Source organism: Hipposideros armiger, unplaced genomic scaffold (genome assembly GCF_001890085.2).
Source record: "Hipposideros armiger isolate ML-2016 unplaced genomic scaffold, ASM189008v1 scaffold_814, whole genome shotgun sequence".
NCBI lineage: Eukaryota > Metazoa > Chordata > Mammalia > Chiroptera > Hipposideridae > Hipposideros > Hipposideros armiger.
The window spans coordinates 518,039-531,259 of NW_017732164.1; the positions used below are offsets into that span (position 1 = coordinate 518,039).

The following is a 13,221-nucleotide window of genomic DNA, read 5'->3' on the forward strand; positions in this document are numbered from 1 at the left end:
TCCCTAGACAGAGGGATTGGGGGCACGGTCGCAGAGACAGGCCCAGAGGTGACGTCCTTGTCTGCGCCAGTGCTCTGCCCACCACACATGCTGAGCACTCACGCTGAGTGGCCTAGCCCTCACTGCAATCATTAAAACACATGTCCCTTTAACAACCTTTGTGGCACGTCAACCTTAACTGAGTCTGGCACTCCCACGCGTCTTAAGGCACCATCTCCAACTGTCTGGGTATGGCTGGGCATCCCAGGTCTGTGCCCCTGACAAGGACCCCTCTCACACTAGTCACCCAGTAACCCTGCCCACCCATGGCGAGGTGCACACCCACTTTGATAAGTGCTTACTGAAAGTATTGGGAAGAGACGGGTACTTTGCTGCTAAATAGCTCACTATCCCCTCCTTAAGTCTCACATAAGCATGCAGAGAAGTATTCTCTTTAGTAACGTTAACAGTCTCCCTCCACGGGGCAAGCAGACCTCCCACCAACCTGAGCGCACAGAGACGATCCTGTTGACGCTGTCCATGACCGTGAGTGGGTCATGCCGCCTCTCCGTTGAGCACTGCCGGTCAAACTCCACCCGGAGTCCTTCTGCACCTGGAGGACACGCAAGCACAAAACACGGTGACCCCTCTCACCTGACATACCACAGACAAGGCCAAATGCCACAACACCCCACATACAAACAGTGAGACTAACATCATGTCCAACAGCTCATGAAAAGCAGTAAGTCAGGAAGAACCAAGCTCACAAAACAAGAACCCGAGATTCCACCTGTGATGGAAAAGCCAGAAGACACTTCTGCTTGGCCAATTCACTGAGCTCTCATTTCTGGGCAAACTTTTATGCTACAACCCCATAGCCAGACCAAGCTCTATTATGCTGTCCCCATTTAAATGCCATACAAAACCAGCTCCATCAGGCGTGTAGCATTAGGTCTAGAGTATTCTGTGGGACAAAAGAATGAATGGGGCACAGGGCCTGCACTGGGTATGTGGAAAAAAAGGTGGGCAAATCCTCTCCTATAAACCACACAGAATTGTGAAAAATGATGACTCCAGTCCTCTGCAAATCAGTTAAAGGCAGGCTACAAATTGAGAAGTATTTATTCATGAAAAGATTGCTGAGCTGGGGACAGTGACAGCTGTGGCATTCTTCCTGGCCCTGGGTACCTGGCATCTTCAATGCCTGCTGAGACCCCACTTGCCGGGGATGGCCAGGGGTACTTGGTATCTTCACTGCCCACTGAGACCCCCATATTCCCTCAGGGATGGCCCTGGGTACCTGGCATCTTCACTGCCCGCTGAGACCCCATCCCCTGGGGATGGCTGTGGGTACCTGGTATCTTCACTGTGCCACTGGAGGAAGTGTCATCCGTGTAGGGGTGGCTACTCTCCACCACCACCGGCTGAGAGGACAGACGGCCGCTCTGTGAGTCTGTGGCTACATCTTCCAACTCAGTGACACAGAGCTCCAGCAGCATATCTGCCACCTGGGGGAGGAAGCAGGGGGGTAGTGAGGCTGCCCTCTGCTCAACCTGCTCTAGATCTTTCCACAGGGGCAGGGGACAGGGTGGAGGACTTGGGAATTTGAAAAATTGAGTTCAAACCAGGGCTCGGTGTCCTCGCCAGCACAGAGCTCACAGAGGAGCTGGGAAGCTGGGGGACCTAGTGCAAGTCGCCAGAGGCGCCTGACACACACAGAACAATATGTGCCAACTGAAGACATGAAACACCTGTGACCATGAGACCGAGTACTTCCTGGTCAGGAGAGTCAGCCTCAGGAAGGAGCAGAAAGGTGACAAAAGGACCCAGATCCCGGAAGGCACTGGGGGTCACGATGGAGTGCCGGGGATGGAGGGGAGCAATCCAGCCGCCCAGCCCAACAGAGCAGACAGTCTGGGCCAGGCTACACAGACCCAGGACAGTGGGGGTCAGCCCCCATGCCCCATCCTCCACAATCGTAACATTCCTGTTTCACTTTAAAATGTAAATGATCAATACTGGTGATTACAAACGCCTTGATTGCTATTTTTAAAAACAGGAATATGTTGTAATAGCAAAATACAGTAATCAACACATTTTTTAAATTTAGATAAAAATAGAACTATTTTCTCTTCTGTACTTTTCAAAAATAAATAATTATTTTTCTGTTTTTCCTCATGTTTAGATAACAGATTAGCTTAGTAAACAGCTTTATGAATGACAGACTAATCACTGCCATCAAGGCATTGTCATTATAAAGTCAGATGTCTCTCTTTTCTTTTTTTTTTTTTTGTTTGTTTTTTTTTACAAGTCCCAATATTAGGTCCGGTGGGACAAAAGCATCGTGCTACCAGCCAAGGCAGCGTGAAGACAATCCTACCTCTGTTTCTGTCTTCCTAAACCTGGTGTGTCACGGAGACGCAGACGTGGGCGTCACCAACTCCTACTGTACAGCCCCGCAGGCTCCTCTGGGCTTCAGAGCCTTCCTGGGCAAAGCTTGATAGTCCCAGGAGAGGCTGGCAAGCTTCTCAGGAGAGGGTGACAGAGCGCTGCAGACACGGCCCTGCCCCGTTTCTCCTACCAGCAACCCAAGTGTCCTTTAGCCAGGGACGACCTCTTGGGAGCCCAGCTTCCTCATCTGCCAACAAGGCACACCTGCCCTTGTTGAGAGTGCACCGGGCACTGGGCCCAACAGATGTGTGTGACAACCTGGGCAGGCTTACCAGGAATGAGCGTCCTCCCCTCTCACAAAGGCGATGCATTTGTGAGAACATTAACATTGCACCTGTGACAATTCACCTTGATTTAATCTCAGAATTATGCCAAGTAACTTGCCTTGAAAACTAGAAAAATAGGGAACTTGAAACTTTTTTTAGTTCTTCCTGAATACGGCTTGTTTTTTCTTTTTTTTTTTTTCCTTTTTTTTTTTTTTAAAGATTTTTATTGGGTAATTGGGGGGATGGGAACAGTACTGGGGAATTAGAGGAAGGGGAACAGACAAGTTACTGTCGTTTTTTGTTCTTCAGTCTAGTTGTGGAGGATGTTGCTTCACTGGCCCAAGTTGGCACCATCATTGCACTCTTCCCTGGTGAGGCAGATCAGTCGCCGGCTTCTGGACGGCCGCTCACTGCGGCTGCTGGCCGCTCACGCTGGCTGCTGGCTACACACGGTAGCCCATGGCAACCCACTGCCACAGGGACTGCAGCGGCAGCCCAGCTCCAGGTTGAGCTGTTGTTCAGCATCTTAGCTGTAGAGGGCAGTGTCACTGGCCCTCATATGTGGGATCCGAACTGGGGCCCTCTGGCATCCCAAGCGAGTTCTTAACCATCGCGCCACTCGGCCGGCCCCGGCTTGTTATTTCTTAATAAAATATCTACCAAATCATTTGCTACGTTCTCAAGTCCACTCAAACATACTTAAGTGCTTTATGGTTTTGGTGGTGGTGCTAAGGGGCCCAGAGAAACACAGATGACATGGCATCAGACCTCCTGACATGGCCAGTTCTGAAAAAGCAGAGCAAGGCCGCTGATAAGTCTTTAAGGAAACCCAAGGACTTTAGGGCTCTGATCGATCCTATTTCTAAGACATACTGATATAAAATCAGCCATATGTGGCTATTAAAATTTAAATTAACTCGAGTTCCTCAGAGGCATCAGCCATACTTCGAGTACTCAACAGCCACATGTGGCCGGGGGCTTCCCTACTGGATGGCTAGGTACAGGACACAGCCACCATGGGAGAAAGTCCTATTGTACCCAGTGCTACCAAACACCAAAACCTATTTGAAAGCTGTAATGGGCAGAGCCCTGTGGTGTTGACGCATAAAGAGTTAGATTAATAGAACAGAAAAGAGTCTGGAAATGGACCCAAATACACACGAAACTTAGAATATGATAAAAGTGGTTTTCAAGTCACTGGGAAAAGATGGATTAGCCAATAAATGATATTGAACCACCATGTTTGCCATCTAGGAAAAAATAAAGTTGGGTCCCCACTTATTCCTTGTTATCAGGATAAATTCCAGGTGACTCAAAAAGGTCAAGGTCATAAATCAAGTCATAAAAATAATTACAAGAACTGGGAGAGTTTCTTTAAATAATGTCATGCCAGGAAGCCTATTTTCAGCAGGATACAACATCCAGGAGCCATAAATGAAAGACACAGGCAGATCTAAGATTGTAAAAATTAGAAAATTAGAAATGGCTAAAAATATCAAATGAGGGCTGGCCGAGTGGCGTGATGGTTAAGAACTGGCTTGGGACGCCAGAGGGCCCCGGTTCGGATCCCACATATGAGGGCCAGTGACACTGCCCTCCACAGCTAAGATGCTGAACAACAGCTCAACCTGGAGCTGGGCTACCGTGTGTAGCCAGCAGCCAGCGTGAGCGGCCAGCAGCCGCCGTGAGCGGCCGTCCAGAAGCCGGAGACTGATCTGCCTCGCCCGAGAACAGCGCAATGATGGTGCCAACTTGGGCCAGTGAAGCAACGTCCTCCACAACTAGACTGAAGACCAAAACGACAGCAACTTGTCTGTTCCCCTTCTCCCAATTCCCCAGCGCTGTTCCCACCCCCCAACTCCCCAATAAAAATCTTAAAAAAAAAAAATTTCAAATGATGTCAAAGGTAAACTGGGGACAACAGCAGCGCATGGGACAGAAAAGGACTTGTTCCACAAGGAGTCCCAGCGCTTGCTGTCCCCTAGAAGAACCCCGAGTCCCAGACAAGACGCGGCAGCCACAGCAGCAGGCGCAGCCCTCACCTCCCGCCATGGCTCACCTGTGGGTAGGCGGTGCCCATACCGGACAGCACAGCCGAAAGCACATCCCTGCCCTTGTCCCCTGCCCGGCCGCACACGGACAGCTTGAGCAGGTCCACCAGGACACGGGTGTCGTCAGAGACCAGCAGGCTGGTGAATTCATCCAAGGACTGCGGCTCCGGGCCTGAGGCTTTGCTCTGGCTTTCAACACCCTACAAAGCCAACAATGAAGACAAGGGACGGGATGTTAAGAAACAGCCACCAGTTCACCCATAAACTGAAAGATACATGACCACCAAGGACGAATAAGGGACTCTCATAGACACTGAACACGATGAAATACCAAGTGAAGAAACAACAGGCCCCTAAAACCTCCACCACATGTACCATGCTTGCAAGACCAATGAGCTGTTTTACAAATTAACAACAGCACCTGTCAAAAGCAATGCCTAAACTATAAAGAATTGACAATTTATACTGTGACCAAGTTTGCAGCATAGGTGTAATAATGATAATTCAGAATAATTTATGACATTAAACCCTCATCCTAGGAGATGGCCAAACAGCAAACGTTGAATCCAGATACCTAATTTATAAATAGTGATTTCATCATTGTCATATATGGTTACCAATAATTTCCATGGGATGTTTTTACCAGGAGTGACAGAATTAAAAGTGAAGAGTTCCAAACGTAATTAAAAATAATGCACGTCTGTCCCCAAGGGGGTACAGGGACAAGGTGTGAGCAGGGGAGACCATCTGGTGGCGGGAGCATCTGAGTGGGCGGGGAGGGCATCCACATGTGGGGGTGACTGTGGGGACAGAGCCAAGCCGAGTAAAAGGTGTCCCTGCTTTGGGCCAGCCTAGGGGAAGGTCACAGGTCAAGCAGGGTCAGAGGACATCCCTGTGGAGGGCAGACTGGTTTTGAGTGCCAGAAGCTGAGTAGGGGAAGGAGGGTGCGCATGTGTGGGGCGGGGGGGTGGCAGCCAGAGGGGAAGTAAATCCATTGTCAGTAGCACGAGCCAGGATTCTCACTCTCTGAGAAGAGAATTATAAATACAGAGGGAGAGAAGGCTAGAATGAATGCTCTGCAGGAAGGCCCAGAGCATGGCTTCTAGAAACTTCTCCACTAAAAAGAACCAAGACTTCAGGGAGAAATCTCTGGCACATGAAACATCTTGCTGAGCCTAGAATTTTGTGTTGTGGCAAAAGCAAGGAAACCCTCAAAGATTGATGGGAGCAAGTTAGAAGGACAGGCTAAATGCTACCAAATATTTAAAGAATTAACACCAACGCTTCGCAAACTCTTCTAAGAAAACAGAAGAAGAGGGAACACCACTTAGCTCCTTGCATGAGGCCAGTGTTACTGGTACCCAAAGCTGGTAAAGACATCACAGGACAACAACAGGTGATCACTGCTGTGAACACAGGTGCAGATCTTCAACACAGCACCAGGCCAATCCATCGCCATGTAAAAGGATTGCACACCTCAGACACAGAGAGGGAGGAGCCAGGACAGGCCCGGTGGTGCTGAACTAGCATTCAAAGCACTGGTTTGAACTGCTTGTGGCTTTTCATATGTAGAGAAGACGCTGAAGAAGTAAACGCTCGCATGCAAGCACGCCTGTTTGCTGAGACCCTAAACCAAGGACCCACAGCAGCGACCAGTTCACCAAGCACCCAGATCTTGTTTCCATCCCCTGTGGTCTCTAAAAGGAACCAGGGCCCCTGGAGAATGGCTGAGCCCAGACCAGGGACAGGACAGGTGCAGGATGACTTTGGCAAACACTACTGTGCCAAAAGCGAGAACATGCCCAAAGAATTATGAGGACATGTCAGAGAGATAAAGGAACCAATCCAGAAGGGCTCCCAATGGCCAATTCGGGGACAATGTGGTGTCAAATGATGACAGTAATGTTTGCCATTATTTGACTAAAACAGGATTCCATGAATCTATACCAAGATAGGCAGACAGACAGGCAGGCAGGCCAGCAGACAGACAGACAGACAGGCAGACAGAAGACAGACAGGCAGGCAGGCAGACAGGCAGACAGACAGATGGGCAGAAAGACAGACAGACAGAAAGGCAGACAGACAGGCAGAAAGGCAGACAGACAGGCAGGCAAGCAGGCAGACAGGCAGAAAGAAAGACCGATAGGCAGGCAGACAGGCAGACAGAAAGAAAGACAGGTAGGTAGGCAGGCAGGCAGCCAGCCAGCCAGCCAGCCAGCCAGGAAGACAGACGGGCAGACACGGAGAAAGAAAGACAGGTAGGCAGGCAGGCAGGCAGGCAGGCAGACAGGCAGGCAGACAAGCAGACAGGCAGAAAGACAGACAGGTAGACAAGGTAAGAAGGGAACATTCTCCTTTACAGGAGAACAGCAATAATCATATTCCAAAAGGAATGATGAAATTCCAAAATTCTCCACGTGACAACTACCACAGTAACAGTGCATTCAGCTAGATCCAGTAGATACTGAAACTGGTGGGTGGAAACAGAATGAGGAACAAGGTACTCACATGGTCACAAAGTGATACTTAACACACTTTTATGAACTTCCTGTGGAGAAGCCTGACAGACACTGCTAAGCAAGTGCTAAGAACAGCATCACCCCCAATGCAACCAATCAACAATGCACACTGCCCAAAGGGATGCACAGAAAAACTGTTCTATCCTGAGGATTAGAGACAACACACTCTGGGCTAGGCCCTGGACCCATAAAGGACACTATTGGGACGATGTGCAAAGCCCAAGTGGGTCTGTGATTAAAAGCAATCCTGTCTGTACTCATGTACACACCGGGGCATGGGGCATGGGGCATGGGGACTGCGCCTGCCATTCCCCACCAGCAGGGCAGAAATGCTGGACTGCGGGACCTACACAGACAGAGCAGTAGACCCCACCGTGTCTGGTATCTATAGGCTGCTTCTGCAATCTCTGTGTACATTCAAGGTGATTTCAAAAGAAAACAGTAAATATGAGAGCCCCTGACCTCTTTGGTTTTGGTCATGGTTTCTGCAATGATGCTGGCAGCTCCGGGGTCATCTGTCACTGGGATAAACGGCCGAGAAGAGGCGGAGGAAGCTGACGGGGTCACTGCAGAGGGGGTCACGGCATCCTCGGAAGAGACAATCTAGTTTAAAAATACACAGGAAGAGAAAAACCTCAGCTTTCCACACAACTCCAAAAAGCCTCATCCAAAACCCTTGGGCCACCTGGAATATTCCAAATTTTATGGTGCTAACCAAGTGCTCACCACTGCTGCCACCTCCAGTGGGGTATGGGGCACCCTGCAAAGTCACATGCATTCATATTCCCAGGAAAACTATGAATATTCACAACAGGTCACACGAAGAACACTAAAATGAGCTTGCACCTCGTCAAGCCGTGTTTTCCCCCCGAGTTACAAAAACATTTGGCTTTCAGAGCTTTAAGGTTTCAGAATTGCGGATGAAGGACTATGGACCTGCATTTACCAACTTTGTAAAAGAAGTCTATTTCCGTTTAATTGCTAAAACGTCTCCTTTTTAAATGGAGTATTTTCTAACTCAAGCCCCAAATCATTGCAGTGCGTGGAGAAAGTGCTCTGAGTGAAGCAGTGACCAGCCCTTTCTCACTTGATGCTGCTGTCCTTCACTTTACCTCGCCTCTCTTCTCTTGCCATGGACTTGGACTTAGTCTGTCTTCAGGGTCGGCAGCCAGCACACACTCCTCCCCATTCACAGGACTGGTCGTGGCGGAGGCATCAGCAGGGGCTGCTGAGGACAAGGAGGGGCACTCCACAGGCGCAATCATGCCAGCCGGCATCAGGGCCCCAACAACGGCATCCCTGTCAGGAAAGAAGCCGGGCCCGCAGTGAGCTGCCCATTACCACGGTGGGACAGCAACCAGCGGGCAGGATAAGCGCTTACGAAGGGCTCCCTCACCTTACAGGACACACATAAAAGTGCTTTGGAAAAACACCAAACATTACGGCATTGTATTTATTGGCTAAACACAAAAATATTTACTCCTGATCTTATTTATCTGAATGACCACAGTGATGACAGGAGGAAAATCTGCCAAGCATAGAAACCCTCCTGGGCTCTTGTTGAAGCCTGAGGGTAGCTCTGTGCTTACTGAAAGCCGCATACCAAGGGCGTCCCAATGTCCTCTCCACAACTGAGTCACCTTTGGTCTGAGACTGGACATTCCTGTGTCAGTACTGATTTCTATTCATTGGGTCCATAGCACGACCCACTGAGAGCTGGGAACTCACTTCAGCTCTGAGAAAACAGCAGCAAAATTCTGGGAAAGATCCAGCCACCAAAACTCTTGCCTTTTCAAGTGTCTAAGTGCAGAGGACGACAGGTGGTCTCAACATCACTGAGTACTAGTATCAATTAATTCTTCCTCTCGTCCCACACATATTCGTGCTTAGAGTTTATTGGCTACAAAGAATAACAAAATGTTCCTTAACTTGGTTTTCTGAGTCATGTTTAAACCTCATTAAGGTAAGCACAAAGGTACACATCCTTGTCCACTATCAAAGGTATGGGACCTAAAACTCACAGTATCGAAAAACAGTTGTATCACATTTCTGAGACGTTTCATGAACCCAGCAGGACACAAACCCGAGCTTACAGGAGCTGGGGAAGCGGCCTACCTGGCGTACATGATCTGCAGAGCAGTGAGGATGTGGGACAAGGCCTGCTGCTTGGCCAGGTTTCCATCCAGTGACAAGAGGATCTTGGCAAGAGAAGGGCGGTTTGGCTTGAAACCACCTGCACCACTAATTTTATTACTGGCAGCAGAAGAGTCGGCATCTGAAGGCACACCTGAAAAAGAAAAGGGAAATTTGGGTTCAGTTCTTAAGATCACAGTTTGTTCTATTTCTATAATTTGACCTTTCAGTGTAGTTCCAAAACACACTGCAATCTACATTTTGCTATTTCACAGATTAGGTTCATTGATAGTCTTTCAGAGTAAAAAGATCTCACTTATTTTATCTTATCTATACTTCCATAAAGAAGCTATTTTCAGCAAAGGTTCACTGTAACTGCAAAAAGATGAAGCTACTTTTACAAAATGTACTTATAATAATTTGTTATACATACATGAGCTGTAAAAATGCCACAACAACTACCTATATTTATCATTGAAAGTAAGACAAAAAAAGAATCCAAAACAATGGAGAGAAGACAAGATGTTCAACAATAAACAGTCTTATTGGACACGTTCCAGATCACCACCCTGAAGGTTCCGGGTCTCAGCAGAGGGAGGGGCCCGGTGGAGCCAGTGGTCTCTGTGAATACAGGTGGCAGAGCTTATGTGAGGGAGGCCCATGAGGCCATAGCTCCCAGGACAGGACCACAGAAGAGAGAGATGCCTAAAAGTGCCCTGGCGAGGTGCTGTGCCCTTACCCACCCAGCCAAGGGTGCGGCAGACACTGGTGGGTGCCTGTGTGAGGCGGAACTGCCCAAAGCCACAGACAGAATTACATGAAAGGAAGAGAGGCCCAGCACACAGAGGGGAAGACTTCGTAACTCACAGGGCACTAAGGAGAGTACACAGGAGGCTCTTGCCTCAGTGGTGGGGAACAGTTAGCCCCAGACTAATCGGGTCAGAACCCTCTTAACAAACCCAAAACCCAGACCCAAATGGATCAAACTTTTTCAGAGTAACTTAGCTGTATGTAAGCTCAAGAAGATTTATAGACAGACACAAATCTCTGGAACATCCACAGCAAAAGTCACATGGGATGGCACCCAACCACAGTTACCATGTAAGCAGAAAGGCAGAAAAACACTGCCTAATTCTGAAGGAAGAAGAAAAACCAATCTGAACAACCCAGAAGTCACACAGGTATCAGTAGACAAGGAACTTAAAACACTCATTATAGTCTCTGTATTCCATATGCCCAAAAAGAGAACTAGAGATATAGAAGATACAAAATGCCCAAATCAAATTTCTAAAGAATCAAGTACAATGTGTGAGATTAAAATAATTTGGTGAGGGGCTGGCCAAGTGGCTCAGTTGGTTAAGAGTTGGCTTGGGAGCGCGAGCTCTGAGCAGCAGGGCCGCCGGTTCGGTTCCCACATGGACCAGTGGCACTGTGCCCTCTATAGCTAAGATGGTGAACAACAGCTCGACCTGGAGCTGGGTTGCCGTGAGTGGCCGGCGACAGCGTAGGCTGCAGTGGGGCTGCAGTGGGGCTGCAGTGGGCTGCCGTGAACTACCATGAGTGTCCGGCAGCTGGCGAGAGCTGCCATGAGCTGCTGTGAGCAGCTGTCCAATGGCCGGCGACCAACTGCCTCACCCGGGAAGAGCACAAGGATAATACCAACATGGGCCAGTGAAGCGACATCCTCCACAGCTAGAATGAAGAACCAAAGGACAGCAACTTGTCTGTTCCCCTCCCCCAGGTCCCCAATTTAAAAAACAAATCTTTAAAAAATATATCATAATTTGGTGACGTTGACAGCACATTGGAAAATTAAGAAAAGGCTAGTGATCTAAAGACAAAGCAATAGAAACTATCCAAAATGAAACACAGAAAAGAATGTAAAAATTAAGACAGCATCAGTTATCTATGGGGCAACTTCAAAAGACGTAATATACATAAACTATAGTTTCTAAAAGAGAGGAGACAAGAAGCTACAGAGAAAAATTTTTTGTGAAGGAACAGTGACTGAAAAATCTCAAAATTTGATAAAAATTATAAACCCAAACATCCAAGAAGCACAATGAACCACAAGTACCAGAACCATGAAGGCATCCTATAAAATTGCTCAAACCCTGAGGGACAAAGAAAAAATCTTAAAAGCAGTCTGAGAAAAAAGACACGTTATGTACAGAAAACCAGAGATAAAAATGACAGCAAATCCTCAATGAAACAATGCAAGCTACAAGACAGTGGGATGTCTTTAACCAATGGAAAGAAAAAACTGTCAACCTAGAATTCCATATCTAGCTAACATATATTGCAAAATAACAACCAGTCAGACATAAAACGCTGAGAGGAAGTGTCCCTGGCACAGGACAGGACATAACAAAGGAAGGCCTCCGAGCAGAAGAAAACGATGCCTGATGGAAACATGGACCTGCAAAGGAGGGGGGAGCACAGGGAATGTACCTACATAAGTGAATGCAGAGACAGTGTTTCCTTATTACTTAAACCATTTTAATAGATAACCTAATGTTTGAAGAAAATTAACAAAAAATACTGTGAAATTTATAGGATAGACAGCAACGTATGACAACAATCGCACAAAAGCTAGGAGGGAAGAACCTGAAATATACTATTTTTTTTTATAGATAACTTTTTTATTTTATAATAAATATCTCTGCAGGCATATCCCCCAAATAGAGTCATACTAAATATATATGGAGGGTGCCACAAAAATGTATATACATTTTAAGAAAGGAAAAAACCAGAAATGTACTATTGTGTGTTCATACATTACATGTGAAGTAGTGTAATGTCACCTGAAGGTAGACTGTAAGTTAAAGCTGTATAATACACACCCTAAAGCAATCGCTGAAGTAACACAGTAAGTTAGAGCTCATAGAAAATGAAGGAGAAAAATATAAAATCATAAAAAATAATTCAAAGGAAGGCAGAAAAATACAATGAACACCTAGGACTATCAGAAAAAAATAGCAAGATGATAGACTTGAAACAAACAGACCAATAATTATATGAAATGTAAGTGGACTAAACACTCCAATTACAGGTTGTCAGAGCAAATTTTAAAAAGCAAATTCTAACTGGGCCGGCCGAGTGGCGCGTTGGTTAGGAGTTGGCTTGGGATGCCAGCTCTGAGGAGCAGGTCCCCAGTTCGGATCCCATATGAGGGCCAGTGACGCTGTGTCCTCTACAGCTAAGATGGTGAACGACAGCTCGACCTGGAGCTGGGCTGCAGTAAGTCGCCAGCAACGGCATAGGCTGCAGTAGGGCTGGCCCGCAGCGGCCGTCTGCTTTCGTGAGCTGCCGTGAGCCGCTGTGAGCAGCTGACCAATGGCCAGCGACCAACTGCCTCACCCGGGAAGAGCACAATGATAATACCTACATGGGCTAGTGAAGCGACGTCCTCCACAACTAGACTGAAGAACAAAAGGACAGCAACTTGTCTGTTCCCCTTCCCCAATTCCCCAATGCTGTTCCCCTCCCCCAATTCCCCAATAAAATCTTAAAAAAAAAAGCAAATTCCAACTATATGTTGCCTACAAGAAAGCTTCTTTTAATATAAAGACACAAATAAACTAAAAGGGATGAAAAAAGATATACCACAGTACATTATGGTATGTGGAAAAGCACTGATCAAAAGAAAGCTGGAGTGAGTATATTAATGTGAGACAAATTAGATTTTAAAGCAAAGAATTTCAAAGCAAAGGGATAAAGAAGGTAATTGTCATGATAGCAGAATCAGTTAGTCAAGGAGAGAAAACTGAATGTTTATTAGAAAAGTAGGAAGATCCTAAATCAATGATGTAAGCTTATAAT

General features: G+C 47.2%; 1 protein-coding gene across 1 annotated transcript in view; it reads right to left on the minus strand.

Annotated features, from left to right (window-relative positions):
* The window catches only part of HERC2 (HECT and RLD domain containing E3 ubiquitin protein ligase 2), a 156,464-nt gene that overhangs the window by 28,845 nt on the left and 114,398 nt on the right, over positions 1–13,221 (minus strand). The window contains exons 65-70 of the mRNA XM_019628905.1: positions 9,382–9,553; positions 8,379–8,565; positions 7,729–7,869; positions 4,756–4,947; positions 1,334–1,487; positions 485–592 (exon numbers count right to left, since the gene is read on the minus strand). Of these exons, the coding sequence (XP_019484450.1) occupies positions 485–592; positions 1,334–1,487; positions 4,756–4,947; positions 7,729–7,869; positions 8,379–8,565; positions 9,382–9,553 (954 nt within the window). The remainder of the gene's footprint in view (positions 1–484; positions 593–1,333; positions 1,488–4,755; positions 4,948–7,728; positions 7,870–8,378; positions 8,566–9,381; positions 9,554–13,221) is intronic.